Source organism: Aythya ferina (genome assembly GCF_964211825.1).
Source record: "Aythya ferina genome assembly, chromosome: 10".
Lineage (NCBI taxonomy): Eukaryota > Metazoa > Chordata > Aves > Anseriformes > Anatidae > Aythya > Aythya ferina.
The window spans coordinates 20754593-20777240 of NC_140306.1; the positions used below are offsets into that span (position 1 = coordinate 20754593).

A 22648-nucleotide genomic window follows, 5' to 3' on the forward strand; every position below is an offset into this window, starting at 1 on the left:
GTTTGTGAAGAGAAGGTCTAGCGGGGCACCTCCCCTGGTAGGCTCACTAACCAGCTGTGTCAGGAAGCTATCTTCCGCGCTCTCCAGAAACCTCCTAGACTTCTTTCTCTGGGCTGTGTTGTGTTTCCAGGATATACCTGGGAAGTTGAAGTCCCCCACAAGAACAAGTGCTGACGATTTTGCAACTTTTGTCAGCTGCCTGTAGAACTCCTTATCAGTCTCCTCATCCTGGTTCGGCGGTCTATAGCAGACCCCCGCCAGGATGCTTCCCTTGTTGGTTTTCCCACTGATTCTAACCCATAGGGACTCAACCTTATCATTCTCAGCCTGAAGTTCCACGACACCAAAACTCTCTCTGATATAGAGAGGCACATCACCAACCCTTCCATGCTGCCTGTCCCTTCTGAAACTGACCAAGCCGTAATAGCAGAAGAGATGTGCTTAAACAGGAGTAAATTCAAGTTCTGAAAATAATTAGTGAAAGTTGCATCAACAGTACTAATAATTTTGTAAGGATTCAGCTACAAATTTGAAGTCCCAACAGAGCACTGTGTATGTGCATACATTCATGGTTGCTTTTTTTGATCAGTTTTTTGAGGTTCCATCCCCCTCCCCTCCCCAGCCTGGAAGTAAGAATTTCTACAATGATTCTAATATTGCCTTGGTTGCCTTGGTTACCTTTACTATACTTCAAGCACTGTTTTGTAGACTATGACATACAAATTAGCTGATTATTAAACCACCTGAGTTTGCTCTGCATAGCGGCTTGGGCAAAGTTCTTTGAAATTTGTTTGGAAGGTGGAAATTTGGATATGATTCTTTACTGCACCTGCCTTTATATAGGTAACAACGAAAGAATGCCCAAGATTTTTTACATGTGTTGTACAAGAAGGTGGTATTTAAAAACAAGAAGACAAAAAAGGCAGCGTTAGAGAGAACAACAGTTTCAGTACTGCAACAGAACATTTGAAAATTGATATTTCAACTTTCCTTTTTTTTTCTGAATGAAAAAATAAAAAGATCTGACTTCTCAAAATTGTTGACCAAGTCAAAGACTAATAAGTAGAAAAATGTTCAGAAAAGTGTTGAGCTGCTTTAAGTAGTGCTCTAAGCATCTACACACAATTTAGCTAATGTATTTAAAGTTCATCGGATATCTGCAATTTCTGCAGCAACCTTTTTACGTCTTTCTTTATTAACTGTTATTTAAAAAAGTCTTTCAAGAAACACATATAGGTCACGCTTCAGTGTAATCATCACTCATATCTCACTATTGATGCATTCAGGTTTTAGGATAAAGGGAATTTATATGCAGCAATTCTCCCTGCCCCCAATTTTGTTATGCTTTATATTGTGAAAACAGAGAAAAATTGTGACAGGTTGCTTTCAGGATTCGTGAATTAAGCATCACAGGTGACAATTCTCATTCATGACATACTAATGTGGGCATTAGTTTGTAGCAGAGTACTATGAGGAAGTTGTTTTTTTCTGTCTGTTTTAATTCTGAGCAATGATAGAAGGCCTTTCAGAAGATCACTAGAGATCTTGAAGATCTTTTGGCATTTGGTATTAACTCATGTGCCTGTTTCCATGTTGATTATGCCTGTAAAGAAGCAATTTGTATTGCAAATTTCTTGAGAAGGTGGATTTACTACAAGGCTAAATTGTTGTGTGTGGTGACTTTCTCTCAGAGCTTGAAAGTAAGAGGAGAAGAATTTGGAAAAAAGTGAAGAGTTTGGTGTGCTGATAATAGTTTTATTTTTCTGAGTTCCTCTCCATAACCTTCAATGCGTTTTCTTTTTCCTAAAGTAGAAACAGAACTCATTTTTCAACTCTGATAAATAAGGTGTTTGGTGTGTAGTAGAGTCTATTGCCTGCTCTCCAGGCCTTTTAATGTGAGTTGGTACTGTAAATACTTTGCATACAATAAGGTATGAACACCTAAGAACATGTGTGATACAATTATGTATTTATGCATGAACACCATGTATTGGCATGTATGTGCATATAATCATACTTGTGTTTACACTACAGACATGTTCTTCTATGCATATTGTGTATTATGCATCGATGACAGAATGTTTGCATGAAGTCAGTTACTTTCTATTACTTACCATTTTGTTTTTCTTTCCTGTGTCAAAGAATACAACCTTCTACTTTAATATGACAAACCTCTCCTAATGTCCATTTCATTCTTAGTAACTATAGGTTTAGATGTTTACAACCAAGAATGGTTGGTCTTAAAACTGAAACTACATTTATGTTGTATTATATTTGTGTACAGGAAGATGGGACTACTTCACAGTTCAAATGTGATACCATATCTGAAAACAGTCCTTATCTTAGCGCTATGGTATTTAACAAATTGCAGCATGCTTTTGTGATGCCTATAATAATATAATATATTTAGCTCAAATAATGAGCTACGTTAATATAAGCCCTCAGTAAGTTGAATCAATTGACACTGTAAACTTAGTTTCTGTAGTTTCTTTAATACTTTGTTGTTGTTGTTGTGTTTTTTTTTTTTATTGTGTTTGTGATTTTTATGAATACAACAACTGAAATAGCTCTTCAAATTTATTTAATTTGTAATGATTGCTTGTTCTGTTTTGTTGTTTTCCAGCTCCCTCAGGCTCAAAAGGTAAAATATTTTACTCAAATCTTAGTTACTCAAAGTAGCCTACAGTCCTGCACACTTCTATGGTGTTGTGAGTATGGTACAGTGGTGATCAGTGAAACAGTTTCACTGTATTGGGGATCTGTAGTTGAAACAGAAAGAAAAGTAGCTGACATAAAGACAATGATGTGGCTAGCTAAGGTACACGCTGAGAGCAGCTCTTCAAACATATGAGCTATCTGAACATGATAGGCATATAGTGGCCTACAGCTTGAAAACAGCAGAGAAGCTACTTTATCAACATTTTGAAATAATAATAAGAAAAAAGAAATTCAGCCCGTTACTCTGTGAAACATCTCTGGATCATTTTATCTCTTACAGAGACTGCAGAACCCACAGTGTAGCTGGTGCCCTTTTACTGCTTCCCACTGTATCTATCAACACACTGAATACATCCAACAGTTGACCTTTTTAATAGGTTGCACACAATTTTCATATAATTTTCATGTATTTTTTCATATAATTCTCTTTAAACAACTTTTAAACAACTTTTAAGCATCACTGTGGTATGTTACCAGAGTCACCACTATACATGAAAGCACAATAATTGTGGCAAACTCAAAGAATCGCTTGATGCTTGTTGCATCATTCCAGTGTATTTTACAAATATAATTAACGTTTCCAGAAAACAGAAAATCTAGATGCTGGTTTGTGGTTTGAAGTATTGAAATGAAAAATTTAATCAAATGTATTGGGGGATAGCAATACTCACTTATCCAAGTCATTCTTGTGGTAGGTAAAACACTTTTAATAGGGAATGTCATAGCAATTAAGAAATTAAAAGTCAGTGTTAGTAACAGTCTTTGAATGATTATAAAATCTGAGTTTTTAATGAAAGCTCTAGATCGAGTGATCTTTTGCAGAACAGTTAGGGCATCCATGGACCTCAAAACTTTAAGATTGTTAATTAATGTATTCTGTGTTATAATTTAAAAAGCAAGAAATATGAGCACGGGAGCTTGTATTTTTATAATGCTATGTATGAAATTTCTTTGCTTATGGATCTCAGAAAAACCTGTTTTAAATCTTCAGGTTACACGATAGTCTGTGACACTGGGCTATGTCCATATTTTGTTCTTGTGTGTTGCAGAGCCTAGGAAATGTGACATTTTGGTAACAAATTTTTTTTTTTTTTTTTTTTTTTTTTCTGGAAATAGACGGATTTAAAAAAAACCTTCTGTTTACAGCTTTCTGAGCAAGTAGAAGGACTAAAAGAGTGGCTAACTTTGATTTATTAATGTTAACCTACTTGTTTAAAAGTGTATGGCCAAATGCTTCTCCTAACAATTTACAGAAAGAAGTAGGGTGAGGCAAAAATATGCTGGTGGGGAAAGATATAACCTATCAGGCTGTTTTCCAGTGTCTTGTGATGCTGTATTTTAGATTTTGAGGTCTACAATTCTGAGCTATTAAATTGTGTAGTGGTACAAATTAGTCAAGTTCCAGATTAGAGAAAAAACAAAAACAAAACAGCAATAGTTTTCATGGAAAACCGTAAATGCCAGTTTTCAGTACCCCTTGAACAAACAAATGCAATACCAGAGCCATGTATTTTGTGTGTGTGTGCATAATGTCTAGTTAATTGTACCCTACTTTCATGTAGAAAAAGAGGAGGGGGTAGGAAGGAATGAATGGGATGGGGAGGGAGGATAGACACAAGTAGTCTGTGAGGATTTTTGGTAGCTTTATGCAAGAGTAAGCCTTTTCATGAACATAACCTGTTAGCTTCATAAAAGTTGTAGGCTTTGGGTAGGATATGATGTTTGTTATTTCTTATTGACAGGCTTTCCCTGTTCCTAATGGGCTGACGATCTTTATGAGATATTTTACATGTGATTATCAAAACTTTGCCATTCTAGTTTTCTCCCTGACCCCAGATCCATGTTATTTGAATCTCTGTGCTTTGAATGCTCTGTGATTTGAATCTCTTGGATTCCCTTGCAGAGCCTCTCAGTGGCTGTGTGCTAATAATGTTTTGGCTCAAAACCTCTCTCTAAAAAAGACTGAGGGGGTACCCTCAGTCACCTCCCTGCTTTTCTATCAACTAACCCTAAACAGATGCTTCATAGCAGTATTCTTCTCATACCCCTGTTAGAGGTCATTGTGACACCATTCAAGCCTTGCAGTTGACTTGAATGCATCGAGAATTAAGGCCACTTCCAGCTATTGGGGCTTGCTGTTCAGTCTTAGACTGGCCAACAGATTGCCACAACTCTGCATAAAGCAATGAAAAATCTACTTGTCATTTAACAGGAGCTACAATGTGAAATGTCAGACACAAACAGGGCTTTCTAGGTGGCAAGGGTTTTCTCCCATTTCATGCCACACACACACAAAAGAAGAGTTTAATATCCTGGCATTCTTCTAGCAGGCCAGAATGTAGCAAGCAACTCCCAAACCAGAGAATCTCTCGCTATCTGCAAGGTGAAGGAAAGCAGCATAGGGCTGATGTATAATACCTTTATGAATGACTTAGTCACTGGTGTACATGTTTTGCCATATGGTGTCTGAACTTGTACTGTATTTTTGTTGGAATCTATGCATCATATTGCAAATGTTTTTTCTATAAACATTTCAAACAGTCATGTCTCTCTAAACACATTCCCTTTAAACTTCTAGTGATCTGAAAGAAAAATGTGGCATTCCAAGTTTACCTTTACTATTTTATATCCATTATAAATACTTGGTCATCTTAACGAAATTCTATGCCGTCTGTGCAAATCATTTTGGGTACAGTCTTCTCAGTGTCTAGTCAATGTTCTATGGTAATTAGCTGTCGATCTTGAAGACCTGTAGGTTCTAGTTTGTCTCTGGCGGTTAAATAACAAATTGTTGAAAATTTGGAGTAGGTGTGTAGGTAAAATGAAGTATAAGGACTGAAAGTTGGATGCCTGTTGAACCATGATATTTGTCTTAAAAAGATTTTTGTGATATTCCCTATACTTAAAATAGATAATGCCACAAAACAACAAAAAGTCCCCCCCTTCAGAAAACAAACAAACAAACAAAACCCTATAATTTCAAGTGAAAAGATGCTGATTAAATATGTTTATGCAGCTTTCAGAAGAAAATGTCCAGGAAGAGCTAATGTAGCTAAAAGAGTGCTACTATCCAGACAAATTAAATAACATAATGCAAATTTCATGTCATGTAATCTATGCTGCTTTTCTGCATCTTTCTAGGTAGCCATCCCATATAATTGTGAAAATGAAAATAATAATAAACTAATAACTCAAATTTACCAATATTCTGACACTTTCAGTTTGGTTTCCAAAATGAACGTTATCTTTGAAACACTTTTGAAAAGCAGTTTTTATATTCATGGATGAGCAAAAGCTATTCCTTTTTAATAGCTTGAAAAGGTGTTTTGTTTCCTTGTTGGAAAGCTTTACTTGCTTTCTTGAACAAACACAGCAGGATTCAAAAACTGTTGTCCTTCTTCTGCTGTGATGTTTTGTTCTACTTAGCTTGTGCGAAGAGGTAGAAGCGAATAAATTAGGCACACCAAACAGAAGCAGATATTTGGGTTTAGGAACATAAAGTTTTTAAATGAGTCTCTTATGAATAGAATCATATTTCTTCCATATAGAAATGTTTTGATGATATTTGTTGCCCAAAAGTTCCTGACAGCTTTCTTCTTTCTTTCTGTGTTATCCCTTAACTTCTGTAAGTAGTGCTTTGCCCTCCTTTTATCTTGATGCTATCATCTTTCAGACATTTGGGAGCATCATTTATCATTCCCTGCATCATTTACTTTCCTGTACTTTGAAGTGTTGAATCAACTGTCACTGGGAATAGAAAATAGAAAATTTGCAAAGATGCTGTTTCACTGAAGTGCATTACTAGTAATTTTAGCATTTTTATAAAATTATAGGAGTTAAATTGAATCTAATGAAGTACAAAATAATAATGTAGCAAACATTTTGACCCTGATTTATCATTCTTTTGTCTCTGTTACCTACTGAGATGTTATCTTTCAGTTCTATAATGTATATAAAGTTGAGCAGCCCATTCAAAAAGCTGCATTAAAATTTTCACTTACATGAAAATAATCTTAATTTCCAAAAAATTCTCTCACACTCCTCAACAGGCAAACTGATGTTTAGTAGCATTTTTGAGTCAGCAATTTGCCAACTTTACCTAAGTAAATATTTTAAACTGTTATTTTTGGTGTTTCATTCCTATATAGCTGAACATAGAAATATCACAGGAAATTAATACACTCACACAGGCTCCTATATTTTTCCAGGCCATAATTTAAATCTAAGCTAAAATAATAGCTATTCCTTACTCTTGTAGTCTATATAAAACAATTAACCGGTCAAATTCCAGTTCTCTGATGCTCCCAGCCTGCCTCATGACTTTATACTCAGCACAGAAAAGTACAGTAGTCCCAGGAGAAGATGACACCAGGTGAAACAAGGCTACACGAGTGGGGAAGGGAGGAGGGATGGGTTGGGAAGGTGACAGGGTTATTCAAGAAAATTAAGAAAAAACAAAGCCTCAGCATGAACCTCATACTTCATGGACATTCCTATGGAACTGCTGTCTCCTCTGGGTTAAGTGTCAGCATTTTGGCAGTCACTTTGAACACAAGCATCTTGTCAGAGGGTTTGCAGTATTCCTATGTCCCACAGTTTCACCCCACTTTAATTCCCTTTGAATGTAGCAATGTTTTTTCCACTACTTTTCAGCTGTATGGGCAATGCCAGCAGATCTTCACTTTGACCTGTCTCCTTACTCAGTTTCCTTAATCCTATTTCCTTTCAGACCCACAGCCCAAAGCTTCTGTTGTCAGCATAGCTGCACAACCCTCCCCAAACATTTGTTCAAGTGCCTCTGTTAATCCTCACCATACCTCCTAACCTCGCTTCCTTTTTTTTTTTCTTCTTTTTTTTTTCTTTTATTCAGAATTTTAGCTCCAAACTTAACCTCTGTCATGTAGATATAACAGCCGACAGAATTTTTCTGCCTTTCAGTCTCTAGGTAACTTAATTAAATTCCATGGAAATCAAAGCTCCTGTTGAGGGATGATGAAAATCAAGTAGGAACCATGTAGATCCAGGGAGAGTAGAACTCAAAGGAGTATTATTGGGGTGGAGTAAGTTCTTCCCTTTATTCTAAACATTTAAGAGTCATTAGTCTGGGAATGCATTTTGCCTTTTTCTTGAGATTTTTAGAGGTTTGTTATTGTTTGCTAAGCATGTTATCAAGCCGAATGTCCAGGGCCACTGCTCCATGGCCCTTGTATGGCTTCCTGCCTGAAAACCTTCTCATTATGTCTTTGCAATGGATCAGCTTTCTGGGGCAAACGACTATTGTCTGTTTCATCCATAATTTCAGACTGTAGATGATAATTTAAAAAATCCTGTGTGTTTTCCTCAGGGGGTCTAGTTTTAGTTGTTCTTTCCAATGTCATCCAATGTAGCCTAGCAATTCTGAGACCAAATACACTAGTGTAAGTTGAGGAATCTGCAAGAACTCCCTCCCCCTCCCCCCCTTTTCTTTTTCAAATACTAGATGAGTATGTTGAAATACAAATAATCCATAGCACAATTCATCCAAACTTCAGATGAAATGAACTCAAGCATTGAAATAAATGCATTTTTACTGTGCCATTGTAATTCCATGATTCAGAAAAACATAGGAATAATAACAGTTAAACTGCTTGTACTTATATGAGAATATATTTCCAGACTTGAAGAAATAAAAAACATCTGAGTTTTGGAGCTGTACAGGTCCTCCCAGTATTTTACTATTTTGAGTATGATCTGGATCTAGTTTTCCATAAACATATGCAGGCATATTCATGAGTCCACACCTATGTTTAGTATTTAATTGATTCTAATTCACATGAAATCTTATTGTACTAATTTGAAGTTTATATAGGCATATTATCTAGTGAAGCATTGTCAAATCACTGGCATTTCATAGCTCTTCAAGACTAAGGTTGCATTAATTCTTTCTTGTGATTCCTCCACTTAATAGATGGTATTTATAGCATTTAAGTAGAATGTAGTTCTGCTTAAATGTTCCCAGATCACCTGATAGAGGAGGCCTACTGGCTTTATTTATGTGGTAAAACAGATGAGACTATCTTTTGCTAAGTGCAAAAAGGAAAGAAAAAGAATCCTGAGAGGAAGCTAAGCTCAGACAGAGATTAAATTGAGGTTTGTTATGTTGGTTTTGGTTTATTAATAAGTCCTAGAGGGACTGATGCTATTGTGAGTTGGTATTCTCAAGAGAAGATGAAATAATGTATTCAAATGTAGAACTAAATCAGAAAATAATAATCAGCAGAAAGGTAGAAAATGGAAGATTTTTGAAATGGCTGGTTGAACAACAGCTGTTGCAATAGCAAAACTTAATTGTGCCCTGGCAGTACTAAGGAGAGATGCTCAGTGCATAGGATGGAGTCCTTTTCTCTGTTACCTCCCTGAGGATACATTTGAATATGTGAAACCACCTTGCTGAAAGAAAACTCTGACAGTGGACATGTGGTGTGTCTGGCTTCATAAGTTCCCAGATGTACCGTGCTTTGCCATGAGAAGGGCTGCAGTGAGCCCTCTCCCACCAAGTGATTGCTTTCACATTACTGTGGATATCATCTTATTCCAGATGAAACCACTGGTGTATATGACAGAAGCCAGTCAAGTTTCATACATTGCTGGGGACTCCCAGACAGATGCACTGGTCCTATCCTGTCAAAGGAAACAGCCAGACCAATATTGGTCAATAGATCTAGTCTGACTGTTAGAAAATGTATAAGCACAGACTGATTGTATTTGTTAATGAAGGAAGATGCCTTCGCATGTGAACTGGCATAGGCAGTCTGTGTCCCCTCATAAAGGTATCTTCCCGATTTGTCGTGGGAAATGTTGGTTACTGCTCTCTCATCAGCTGCAGTCCTTAATGAAAAAGAATCACCCAGAGAATGACCTAGTTGCATTTGGGGCAGAAGAAACTGAACTGAACTGAACTTAAAGTTGTTTCTTTTGTTTTCTAAATGGTGACCACTGTGTTTTATGGGGAAGCATATTTCTTCATATTACATTCCATGCTTGCAAAAGAAAACATTCCGATTTTCTGAGGGATAAACAGTTTCCTGAAGAAAATGCCCATAGAATTCCTGTGATAAGGTAAACTTGAGGGGTTGTTTTGAAATGCATAAGTTTCATGTAAACATACTAGTTTGGCCTTCGGAAAAAGCAGAAACTTGTAGCTATTCCACAGGAAACAAATACCTAACAGTGTAAGGGGAAGTTGAAAGGATAAGCACTTAGTGCTGTACTGCACATACTCAGAATTCTGTACTTAGCATGAAGATGATTCCACTCTTCAAGTGGAGACTTGCTGATGTCAGATGTCTAGGATAGTTAGTGTTTTCATAAATACATATCTAAATAAATATAGGAAAGTATATGTAAATATAAATAATTCTGTAAATATAAATAAATAACACAGGTATGTTCCCATTTGCCATTCTTAAGAAATTATTCTACTTATTCTCTAAGAAAGTGAGTCAAATACCTGTAATACAGTTTAAAAAAAAAAGTCATTTATTACATGTTTTTCCCATTATTATTTTTCTGCCCAAAATTTGTGGATCCTTACATTTTCCTCCTTGTTTCATTTGGCTAATCATGAGTCCGGTGCTGACTGAAGCATCTGACAATTCTACATCTCAATTTTTTTATTTTTATTTTTTCTGTGCTGGTTCTCTTCTGTATTCAGTAATTCAAAACCAAGAATTTGAAGAAACTAGAATTGACACCCACTTCTGAAAACAGCAAATATATTCTTTGCAAATTTAAAGGAACCCTGACAGGCTTGCCTAGGTAATTATATTTAAATAGAACTAAATTCTAAGTTAGTGCACAGATGCTATAATTGGCTTAAAACTATTAAACTCTTTTTCAGTGATAACTTTATGGCAATATTTTTCCAATATTCCTAAAAAAGATGACAGCATTTAATAGCTTTCTAATATTTTCAGGAATATTAGGAAAGGAAAATTAAAGGAAATTAGATGCCCAAGTCTAACTAACATAATATTGTGTGAGTATGATTTTGTCAAACCTTACTCTGTTTCCTATGAACCTTGCCATCCCCCAGGATATGTGGGGGTTAGTAAAGATGAACCCAGTAAGCTTAGCATGTAGCTTTAAACCATTCTGAATCTCAGAGGGAGGAATAATTATGCTAAATAAAGCATGTCTTTATAAAAATGGCTGTAACTGTTAGTAGGTTTCTCCTAAGAGACCGGAGGAACAAAATTGGATAAGGTATAGCCTGTTTAGAGTTTGAGATTAAATTTGTGTTGCTTAAGGTTTCAGTCATTCCCAAGAGCCCTCCACTGTATGCGTAACCACCCATCTTGTGATGTTACTGCATTATATTGAGATTAGTATCATTCTGCATATTTTTCAGCAACACTAAAAAAAATACAACCCTGTTATGTATAAATGAGTTATTTGCTAAATGCTTAGAAGCATGCATATTGTGCTTACGGAAGAAAAAGAAAGTTGTGTTTCAAGAGGTTTCCTGTAAGAAATGTTTTTTTCTTCAGTATTTTTTTCTTCAGTATTTTCTTTCTTACATGCCTATATAATTATTTTTTGAGCCTATGACTGTGATGTCCAGTAGATAAAATTGGGAATCATAAGGATTACCTACATATTCTTTTGTGGAGAATAATAAAAGAGTAACCAGAGAATTTATTACTCTTACTATTTATTGCACAATAATATGGACTTCTGAAATAACTAGTCATTCAGAAACTTTGTTTATATCTTATGGTTTTCTAAATTTGGTATTTAACATTTTTCTTTAAACATTAGTTTCTATTAAGTATTTGCTGGTGATACAGATAATAGTAATCTAGCTAGTACTGAAATATCAGTGATGCATGCTCATTCTGAATGTAAGGAATATAAGATTATTTTTTTAGTGATTAGAGAATCCTTCTAGTTTTATTTTTTTTTCTCAAAATTATTACATTTTTCAAACACTTGTATAAGCTATCAGAAAGTTCTGTTATATGTAAGAAATTGTCAGACTTAAAAAGTGACAATGCAGAATTCCTAGATCATGGCTTCATTCACTGATTCTAGCATAAATTGTCTAAGCAGAAATACCCAGTGGCTACCATTCTACTATTTCAAAGTATTTCTACTAAAATGTCATTGCCCAGGGAATAAATTTGTCTTCCTCCCCAGGAGATAGCTCCTCAAAATCTAATAATTTTTGTGAAGCAAATACTGGAGCATAAGTTGGTAACTTGGTGAAATATCCCAAATACATGTAATCTATCACCCAGTTATTTGCTGATTTCACTTAAGGAAGTGGCCAACATCCTGCTCATCTAACAATCTCTTCCCTCTCCTACCTAAAAAAAAAAAAAAAAAAAAAAAAAAAGGCATAAACAGCCTACCAAAAAAATAAGACTCTATTTCTACAAAAATTAGGTTAACATTAGCCAACCCTTACAGACACTTGCAGATATCATACTTATGGGGCAATCATTCTCTGCATGCTTTCATAGTTACTTTTGAGAGTTAATGATCTATTCTCTTTGAATTTTCCAGGAACTCCAGACTGTTCTTTTTCCCCCTTCAAAGAATTTCAAATACCATAAACTTTACTGACAAGTCCCTTGGCTGGAATCCTATCTGATAAATTGTTTATAGTAATCTCTTGAGAATGAGTGGGCCCGTTGTAAAATAATACCATAATGATACATGACAAATATATAATGTCAGAGATGAACAACCCTGGGCAATCATATAAAATCTCTAAACGCTCCAAGATGTCACCCCATAATCAGCAGAACGCTTTTTCACTTCCTGGTGTACATGTGTTCAGGACTATTGCACATTGTATCGCAGAAGGCTCCTCTCCATACAAATCACGTCAGTGTGCTTGAATATATGACTCTGGCCAAAGAGAGTAAATTCTTAACCTAGTTCAGCTGCTTTTGGTGCAACCCCTGGACTCTCAATGTTTTGTTGGGTTGTTTTTCTGTGTGCTTGTTTTTTAATAACTTACTATTGTTTAACAAATCAAGGATCATAGGGAGACTAGAAATGTCTATACTTATTAAAATGAAAGCTAAACAAATTATAATAAAAAGGTAAAAAAAAAAGTATGGTCCTGAGCTTGTTCCACCTCATGTTCCTATTGATTCCCTATCAGATACAAACCTTCTTTATCCTAAAACCCATTTGTGTTTGTCTGATGTCTGCAAACATTCCTCCCCACCATGAGACAATGCCATGCTTCTGGAAACATAATTGTTTGGGAAACTGAAACCCTCCTCTGGTTTCAGAGACTGGGGGCTGCTGTAATGTTCTAGATTTTACTTGTCTATTTTATTAATGTGAAACATGCTTCAGAAATATCTTGGTCATAACGTATGGTTTTTGTGTTTTGAAAATCTGGACAGTTGATAGCTGTTGCTTCATTAAAAAATAACATAAAATTGTTAGAAAAAAAAATCAAAGTTATACCAATTCTCAAAAATGGAAGTCTTATAAATACTGCCTGAGTACAGATGATGTGATACTAATGGAGGAGCAGTAAGAGAATATCACTGTTGCAATTGGGCTTGCCCCTCACCTACAAAGTTCCTCAATAAGATTGTCTCTCTTGCCTTGTGCATTTGGCTAAACACAGATGCAACTTAGAACTAAATTATGCTTATGAATCCAGTTGGATATGGATGTGGCATAGATATGGCAGGATATGACATAGTTTTAAAGGCAGGATAAGCCTCTTCAATGTTGTATCTTCCCAAACTATAGGGGCAGAAAGTATTTAACACTAAATCTGAACTTCCTGTGTGAGTTACCTTTCATATGTAGAGATGAGGATCTACAAGTACACAGAGCTGTGCTTGTCCTTCCTTGAGCATCACAGCTAACCATTGCCTTCGGGCAAGGATGTGATCTGGCCAGAGGGCATGAAGACAGAATAGTCTGAGCATGTCACTCTCTTGTAGCCATTGTTAAGCATTTTGCCTGTTTCTCTTGAACGGAACCAAGGTCAGGAGATCTGTTTCCTCCCTAAATTGAAGAAATACATTGAACCCTGATGTGTACCATCAACTAATCCTTCATGCCACCACTTAGTCCAGCAAACTGAAACTGGACGGAGCAAAGATGCTCCTGGGATCCTCACTGGCTGTCATCCTTTCTGCTGCCGTGTTAGCTGATGAGATCTCAGTCTGGACCAGAAGGAAAGTGCATGCAACTCATGACCTCTTCCTGGGAGAAAACAACCTGAGGCAATTTTTGCAGAGCTGACACTGGGAAAGATGTGGAACAGAGCTCCAGCTGCTTTGCTACTGCACATGCTGCTTCCACAATCCACATTTCAGCCCCTTCATATCCCTCATGGGAAAATCCAATAAGAATGAAGATGAGACATCTTTCCTGACCATAGAGCTGATGGGGTGGACAGAGCTGGTATCAATGAGATGAGGCATGGTGGGGCTGGACTGACTGCAACTCTAAATACATAAACATCATTTAGATAAATTGCCTTATGTCATTTAAAATGAAGAAAATGTAATTGAAAAATTCAATCACATGTAATTATTCCTTAGTTCTTAGAGATAATATTTCTTTTTCAAATATAGCTTGCTGATGATCAGGGATTGGTGTTGATGACGACTGTCGCCATGCCGGTATTTAGTAAGCAAAATGAAACTGTAAGTACTAGGATTGTTTCTGTCATGTGATAATAGAGTGACTGCATGGAAGTTGATTTGGGGGACCTAACAAGGTTTTACCTGGCTCTAATAAACTGTATTATTTTCTTTTTCTTCTGTCTGCAATTATTATCCCTTTGTTAGCATTAACATGTGCACAAGTAATCACAAATACCTATACTCAAGAAACTGTAATAAAATAATGAAACCATATGTCTAAGAGAAAATCTCAGATGATGCTGGGTCTTAGTGTCTTTTCTTCCATATTATCTTCTTACAGCAAATAATCTGTATCTTTTTTCTTTTTTGCACTGTTATGCTTCTATTGTGTAGATCCAGAATTTAATTACTCACGTGTCTATGTTATCTATATATGTTTACTTTTTTAATTTAATATGTTATTTAAGAAAATTATATGTACTTTCCCCTTAATGCTTAATATTGTTCTTTTGTCTACCAAGTGACAGGATAAATTGGGAGTGAAGGGAATAACACATTTTTTAAAATTTTTTTTCTTGTCTTGTGTTTTTTTGTTTTTTTTTTTTCTTTAGAAACTATTTTGCATGAAGAAATTTTCTGTTGAGGGACTGAAAAACCATTGAAAATTTGCACGCCTATTTTATTTGAACTGCAGATGAAGTAGAAAGGAGCACTATTATTGATTAAATGACTGTTTGATCAGATGTCCCGCACCAGTCTCTGCTGTACCCACGTTTCAGATAATCTGTTCATTATCTGTTCGCTTCTGCAGAGTAGCTGCAATGTGAAATTAGTGGCGGTAATGTTCATTATTAGCATGGTTCTAAGTGCATGTTTTATTGTTCTTTTCAGAGATCCAAAGGGATTCTCCTGGGAGTAGTTGGCACAGATGTCCCAGTTAAAGAGCTTTTAAAAACTATTCCAAAATACAAGGTAATTCACAAATGATGATATGTCCTTTATGTGGATTATTATGTGTATTATTTAGTATAATATGTGATATATAATTTTTTTAGCATGTTAACTTACTGCAAATTTAGTAGCATGTGGAGGATAGAGAGAAACTCTATATTTTTTCATAGCTGTGTATTGTCTTGTGGCTAAATATCATTGGTCCTGAGGTGAAGTTTTTAGTACCAGAATTAATGTATGGCATCATCTTCATTTTTTTGTAGATCACAGTGTACATTAGAAGGTAATATCACAGAATCACAGAATCACAGAATTTTCTAGGTTGGAAGAGACCTCAAGGTCATCGAGTCCAACCTCCAACCTAACGCTAACAGCCCTCCACTAAACCATATCCCTAAGCTCTACATCTAAACGTCTTTTGAAGACTTCCAAGGATGGTGACTCCACCACTTCCCTGGGCAGCCTGTTCCAGTGCCTCACAACCCTTTCAGTGAAGAAGTTCTTCCTAACATCTAGCCTAAAACTCCCCTGGCTCAACTTAAACCCATTCCCCCTCGTCCTGTCACCAGGCACGTGGGAGAACAGGCCAACCCCCACCTCGCTACAGCCTCCCTTGAGGTACCTAAAAAGAGCAATAAGGTCGCCCCTGAGCCTCCTCTTCTCCAGGCTGAACAAGCCCAGCTCCCTCAGCCGCTCCTCGTAGGACTTGTTCTCCAGGCCCCTCACCAGCTTCGTCACCCTTCTCTGCACCCGCTCAAGCACCTCGATGTCCTTCTTGTAGCGAGGGGCCCAAAACTGAACACAGTACTCGAGGTGCGGCCTCACCAGAGCTGAGTACAGGGGGACGATCACCTCCCTAGCCCTGCTGGTCACGCTGTTCCTAATACAAGCCAGGATGCCGTTGGCCTTCTTGGCCACCTGAGCACACTGCTGGCTCATATTCAGCCGACTGTCCACCATCACTCCCAGGTCCTTCTCTGCCTGGCAGCTTTCCAACCATTCCTCTCCCAGCCTGTAGCTCTGCTTGGGGTTATTGCGCCCCAGGTGCAGGACCCGGCACTTGGCCTTGTTGAACTTCATGCAGTTGACCTCAGCCCATCGGTGCAGCCTATCCAGATCCTCCTGCAGAGCTTTCCTACCCTCAAGCAGATCGACACACGCACCTAACTTGGTGTCATCTGCGAACTTACTGAGGGTGCACTCGATGCCCTCGTCCAGATCATCGATGAAGATATTAAAGAGGACCGGCCCCAGCACCGAGCCCTGGGGGACGCCACTAGTGACTGGCCTCCAACTGGACTTGGCTCCATTCACCACGACTCTTTATATATATCAAGTGTATATATATCAAGTGTCATCTTCAATAAAATCTATGAAGCAATTCAACCACACAGTATAATCAGAATACCACACAAAATAACAAGGAAACCATTCAAAAATCATGCCTCTAGGAATCCTGCCTGTAGCACTTCCTGTCCCAAATTAGTCTCCATGAATTAAAGCGAGCAGCACATTTCAGGAACCTGAGCAGCTTCCTGTCCAACCAGACTAGCAGTTCCATCTCTCCTATGCAGTCCTTTTTAGATATTTTTCCAAAGACAACTCTACTATAATTTTATTAAAAAAAAAAAAATTATGATAAAAGTTTGCAAAACTTCCTGCATTTCATCCATTGTGAAACATTTGTAACCTGGTAAAAGTCAGTTTCAAGCAGATGCAAAGATTTAATTTCTTTTAATTTAAATTTGATAACATTTAATTTAAATTTGATACAGCACATTGGTATTTCACTACATCTGTATCTCTGAAATAGTTGACAATAGTCTTGTTTTAGTCACAAAAGAAAATTAAAGGAATTTCTGGTTAAATTCCAGTGGACAAGTAAGCACATAATATAGTATTGTAGGCAGCTTTTACTACAGAGGCTAACCATTGGAATAGCTACATTTTGACATGTACCTGTACTGAGCATAAATTTGTCTGTCATGCTTTCCTTGTAATTAGCTGCCATGTTCTCATTTAATGATTTCTAGAAGTGGGGAGGAAAAAGTTGACTTGTGAGTGCCTTTGAATATTCCTACATGTTTTTGTATATAATTCTAGTTAGGAAGGAAGAAAAATCTATCCTTTTTAATTCTAATTTTAATACATTAGCAATTACCAAATGATTTTTTAGATCAATATACAATAACTGGATAGTTCTAATTAAAGTAGATTTGATTTTAAAAAATGCATAAAATACTGATGATAATATTGATAAGGGTGTTTTGCAAGAATTTATTGGGACCTGGATCCCACTGGGCTAGGCACTACGCAAACACAGAACAGAAATGTTGTCAAAGCTAGATAAAAGCTTTCAGTCTATGGGGAAAGGCATCAGATGACTACTCATTGATACCAGGATGTGGTGAAGAGAGGCACTGTGTATCAGGATAAATTATAGAACAGTCTCAGTGCACAAAATACTGCAGGTAGTTTACAACAACTTAAATTATACCTTTTAAGTATACAGAATCAGTAGAAGGTGGCAGGGAAGGGGGCATGTGTATTTACATGTGTAACATATTACATGTGTAAAATCTGGAGCTATGAAAATAATCCTTGGAGCAGCCTTCCAAGGAACTATGGGTAGAGAAAGCTTCATTTGTAATGGAAAGGAAGAACAGTGTTGTAGTAACTGCAGGTACAATTGACAAAACCCTGTCTCTTCATGGATGATTGGAAAAGGCCAAGTCATAGAGATGTTATTTAGAAGGCATTTGTGAGATTTGGACATATTCTGAATACAAGAACATAGAGTGTGCGGCCTGAATAACAGGTATTGGAGTAGATTTATTCAGAGTGATTCAGAAAAGAAGATAGGCAAGGAGATTATAATTTCTGGTTTTGTCATATGATATTATAAAGACAGTTCTCTGAGGAAGTAATATGTGATCCTCTTTCTGAATATGAGACTATTTGAAGGAACATACTGCAGAATGTAATGCAAGAGAAGATTATTACAAGAGGCACCAATATCATGCAATACAGTTAGGTTAGTGAAATTGTTTGAGTTAAAACTTCCAGTCTCACATACCATAAACATTTCTGAACAATAAAAAGACCATGCAATTTCAAGAGCAATAATCACCCCTGGGACCCATTCCTGCAGAGGCAGCATGTGAAAAAAAATTCACACAGGGATATAAAATGATTGGTTGGAAATAGAATTCTGCTGACCTGGAATTCTCTCAGCTTGGATGAGATGTATTTTATGCTGAGGAAGATGAATAATAATAATGAGCTATTTTCAGCAGTAATTATCCAGACTAAACTTCCCGAGATGTCAGTGGGAGTTTGTCCGGAATAAGGTAGGGCTGGATTTAGTTTTCATGTGGCATTTTTACAGAAGTTACAAAAAGGTTTTCGTTTCTGAATCAGTCTGTCATTTAGAAAGGGAGTTTATGATTGTTTTGGGGAGGGAGTTTACAATTTTTTACAATTGCATTACTGCTGTAAGCAGTACTCTCTCTCAAACCAAAGCATTTTATGTGCAAAGAGTGTACAGTTTCACAGATTGCACAACACACAATAAAATGCTACCCCTGGAATCCTGGTATGCTTCAAATAGGCAAATATTTTTTTCTTATGAAGTATGCCACCCACATTTGTTTTCTTACCTGACTTCCAGTGCTTGGACATTATTCTGCAGTTCTCAACACAGACAATTATACTCAAGATCTGATATTTAGCCAACAGCTAGCTTGCTTGTCATACTATAATAGGTAAAATATGTCCACTGTTAATATTTTGGTTCTCCTTCCTTTATGAAGAGATGCCAAGAACATATCACCTTCTATTAATTTCACTGAAGTTTATTGCTTTAGGAAAACTGCTAATTTACAAAACCATCTTCTATATAACAGATACAGTTGACCATACACAATCATTCACAGAAAGACATGGTATAAATCTACCTGGCATGTTTTCTTCATGACCTTTCCATAATGTCCTACTCTGTTGTATATTCCCAGAAGATTATGGAAGCCCACAGACTTGCTATCCTACTTTGCTTAGAAAAGCTTCTGACTTGTCAACCTTCCTCACATTGCTTTATGCTGGACAAAGTCTTGAGGACCCACTTCATCAAAGCATTTAAGAATCAACTGAAGTGTAAAAATTAAAAATAATTAAAAAAAAAAGTGCTTATAATTAAACCGCTTCATTAATCACATTGCTGAATAAGGATAGTTTGTTCAGCCAGATCATTGATAGGGAAGAATTATGTTTTCAAAAGTTTATTTCTTAGTAGGAGAAATGTGAACCAAATACCAAAGCAAGATATGTCTGGGTTCTGCGTGGGTCATTGCTTCTGAAGCGAAAAGAACTGAGTGAGAAAGCATAGCAAGGTGTGTGTTCTTGGCACGGTAGAAGTCAGTTACACACTGAAGCTGCAGAAAGGTTCCATATTACCATCATGTTTATGCTAAGGGATGTTCAAATGACCACATGAATGATTTGAAGGTACATTTATTGCAGTCGGTGGGTACAACCTTCTCTGTAATGGGCATATTGTTAAAAGAGTAGTATTGTTATTTAAATAAGTACAGTGCTAAATTTGATTACATATTCCGTTAGGCCTCATAAAGCATTTCATTGCTCTCAAATGATCTCCCATAGTTCCACTCGTTACAAATATGTGAATTACATGATTTTTTTAGTAGAAGTATGCCTTCTTCTGTGTCTCTAAATGAACTTGAATTAACAGAAAGGTAAAATGCCCGTAAGGCTGGTAGATGTAAATATCACAGAATTTCTAGGTTGAATAGACCTCAAGATCATCGAGTCCAACCTCTGAACTAACACTAACAGTCCCCACTAAACCATATCCCTAAGCTCTACATCTAAACGTCTTTTAAAGACTTCCAGGGATGGTGACTCCACCACTTCCCTGGGCAGCCTGTTCCAATGTCTAACAACCCTTTCAGTAAAGAAGTTCTTCCTAACATCCAACCTAAAACTCCCCTGGCTCAACTTAAGCCCATTCCCCCTCGTCCTGTCACCAGGCATGTGGGAGAACAGACCAACCCCCACCTCACTACAGCCTCCTTTAAGGTACCTGTAGAGAGCAATAAGGTCGCCCCTGAGCCTCCTTTTCTCCAGGCTGAACAAGCCCAGCTCCCTCAACCGCTCCTCGTAGGACTTGTTCTCCAGGCCCCTCACCAGCTTTGTTGCCCTTCTCTGGACCCACTCAAGCACCTGCATGTCCTTCTTGTAGCAAGGGGCCCAAAACTGAACACAGTACTCGAGGTGCGGCCTCACCAGAGCCGAGTACAGGGGGACGATCACCTCCCTGGACCTGCTGGTCACACTGTTTCTTATGCAAGCCAGGATGTTTTTGGCCTTCTTGGCCATCTGAGCACACTCCTGGCTCATATTCAGCTGACTATCAACCATCACTCCCAGGTCCTTCTCTGCCTGGCAGCTCTCCAACCACTCATCTCCCAGCCTGTAGCTCTGCTTGCGGTTATTGCATCCCAGGTGCACGACCCGGCTCTTGGCCTTGTTGAACTTCATACAGTTCGCCTCAGCCCATCGGTGCAGCCTATCCAGATCCTCCTGCAGAGCCTTCCTACCCTTGAACAGATTGACACACGCACCTACCTTGGTGTCATCTGCAAACTTACTGAGGGTGCACTCCGTGCCCTCATCCCGATCATTGATGAAGATATTACAGAGGACCAGCCCCAGCACCGAGCCCTGGGGAACGCCACTAGTGACTGGCCTCCAACTGGACTTGACTCCATTCACCACGACTCTTTGGGCCTGGCTATCCAGACAGTTTCTAACCCAAAGAAGCGTGCGCCAGTCCAAGCCAAGAGCAGCCAGTTTCTTGAGGAGAATGCTGTGGGAGACGGTGTCAAAAGCCTTGCTGAAGTCAAGGTAGACCACATCCACAGCCTTTCCCTCATCCACCCAGCGCGTCACTTTGTCATAGAAGGAGATCAGGTTCGTCAAGCTGGACCTGCCTTTCATAAACCCATGCTGACTGGGCCTGATCGCCTGCGGGCCCTGCAAGTGCTGTGTGATGACACTCAAGAGAATCTGCTCCATGAGTTTCCCTGGCACTGAGGTCAAACTGACAGGCCTATAGTTCCCCGGGTCTGCCCTCTGGCCCTTCTTGTAGATGGGCGTCATGTTTGCTAGCCTCCAGTCAACTGGGACCTCCCCCGATAGCCAGGACTGCCAATAAATGATGGTAAGTGGCTTGGCCAGCTCCTCTGCCAGTTCTCTCAGTACCCTTGGGTGGATCCCATCTGGCCCCATCGACTTGTGCACATCCAAGTGCCGTACCAGGTCACCAACCAGTTCTTCGTGGATAGTGAGGGCCACATCCTGCTCCCCATCCCCTTCCACCAGCTCAGGGTACTGGGTATCCAGAGAGCAACTGATTTGCTGCTAAAGACTGAGGTGAAGAAGGCATTGAGCACCTCCGCCTTTTCCTCATCTCTTGTAACTAAGTTTCCCCCTGCATCCAGTAAAGGATGGAGATTCTCCTTAGTCCTCCTTTTTGCATTGATGTATTTATAAAAACATTTTTTGTTATCTTTAACGGCAATAGCCAGATTGAGCTCCAGATGAGCTTTGGCCTTTCTAATTTTGTCCCTGCACTGCCTTGCAACTTCCTTATATATGATAACCATTTTAATCCCTTTTGTAGGCCCAGGATTTTTCAGCTCCAATCTATAGGCAAATTTATCCTGAACATTTAAACAGTAGCCCTTCAGAAAGCTTTTAGACATACAAAGAGATGTATTAGTCTTATGTGTAAGGGTTTTGTAGCAAGAGGCACTGCAGAGGTGGCCTCTTTGAGCAGCGCCCTGTATTAGTATTAGATCAGAGCCTTCTCCAGATGGCTCCAAAAGGGATCTGCTGCTGGCCAGAGCGAGGCCAGTGAGTGACAGTGGTTGTGCACATTGGAAGAAAGCACATTGAAGAAAGCAAAAAAATGCTGCTGGGAGAGAGGAGTGAGAAAACAGAGAAGAACAATCCCGCAGACTCCAAGGCCAGTGAGAAGGGATGTCAGGCCCATGCAGAAGCACATGGAGGGGCAGGCTGTCCCCCTACAGCCTGGGAGTACCACAGTGGAGCAGATCTCCACCCTGCAGCCTGTGGAGGAGCTCCCGGTGGAGCAGGTGAATGAAGCCTGAAGGAGACTGCGGCCCATGGAGAGCAGGAGCAGGCCCCAGGCCAGAGCTGCAGCCTGTGAAGAGGAGCCCATGCAGGAACAAAGGGTCTGGGGGGTGCTGCCACACACAGGGGACCCGTGTGGGGGCAGTTTGCTCCTGATGGATGGAACCCGTGGTATGGATCCACATTGTAGCAGTTCT

General features: G+C 38.4%; 1 protein-coding gene across 6 annotated transcripts in view; it reads left to right on the plus strand.

Annotated features, from left to right (window-relative positions):
• Positions 1-22648, plus strand: part of CACNA2D3 (calcium voltage-gated channel auxiliary subunit alpha2delta 3) — a 468808-nt gene that overhangs the window by 321229 nt on the left and 124931 nt on the right. For all 6 annotated transcript variants that reach the window (XR_014696338.1, XR_014696339.1, XM_084530631.1 and 3 more), the window contains exons 14-16: positions 2624-2641; positions 14316-14387; positions 15219-15299. Coding sequence is in view for 4 of the 6 variants with exons in the window: in XM_084530631.1 (XP_084386757.1) it covers positions 2624-2641; positions 14316-14387; positions 15219-15299 (171 nt within the window). In the remaining 2 variants the exon portion in view is untranslated. The remainder of the gene's footprint in view (positions 1-2623; positions 2642-14315; positions 14388-15218; positions 15300-22648) is intronic.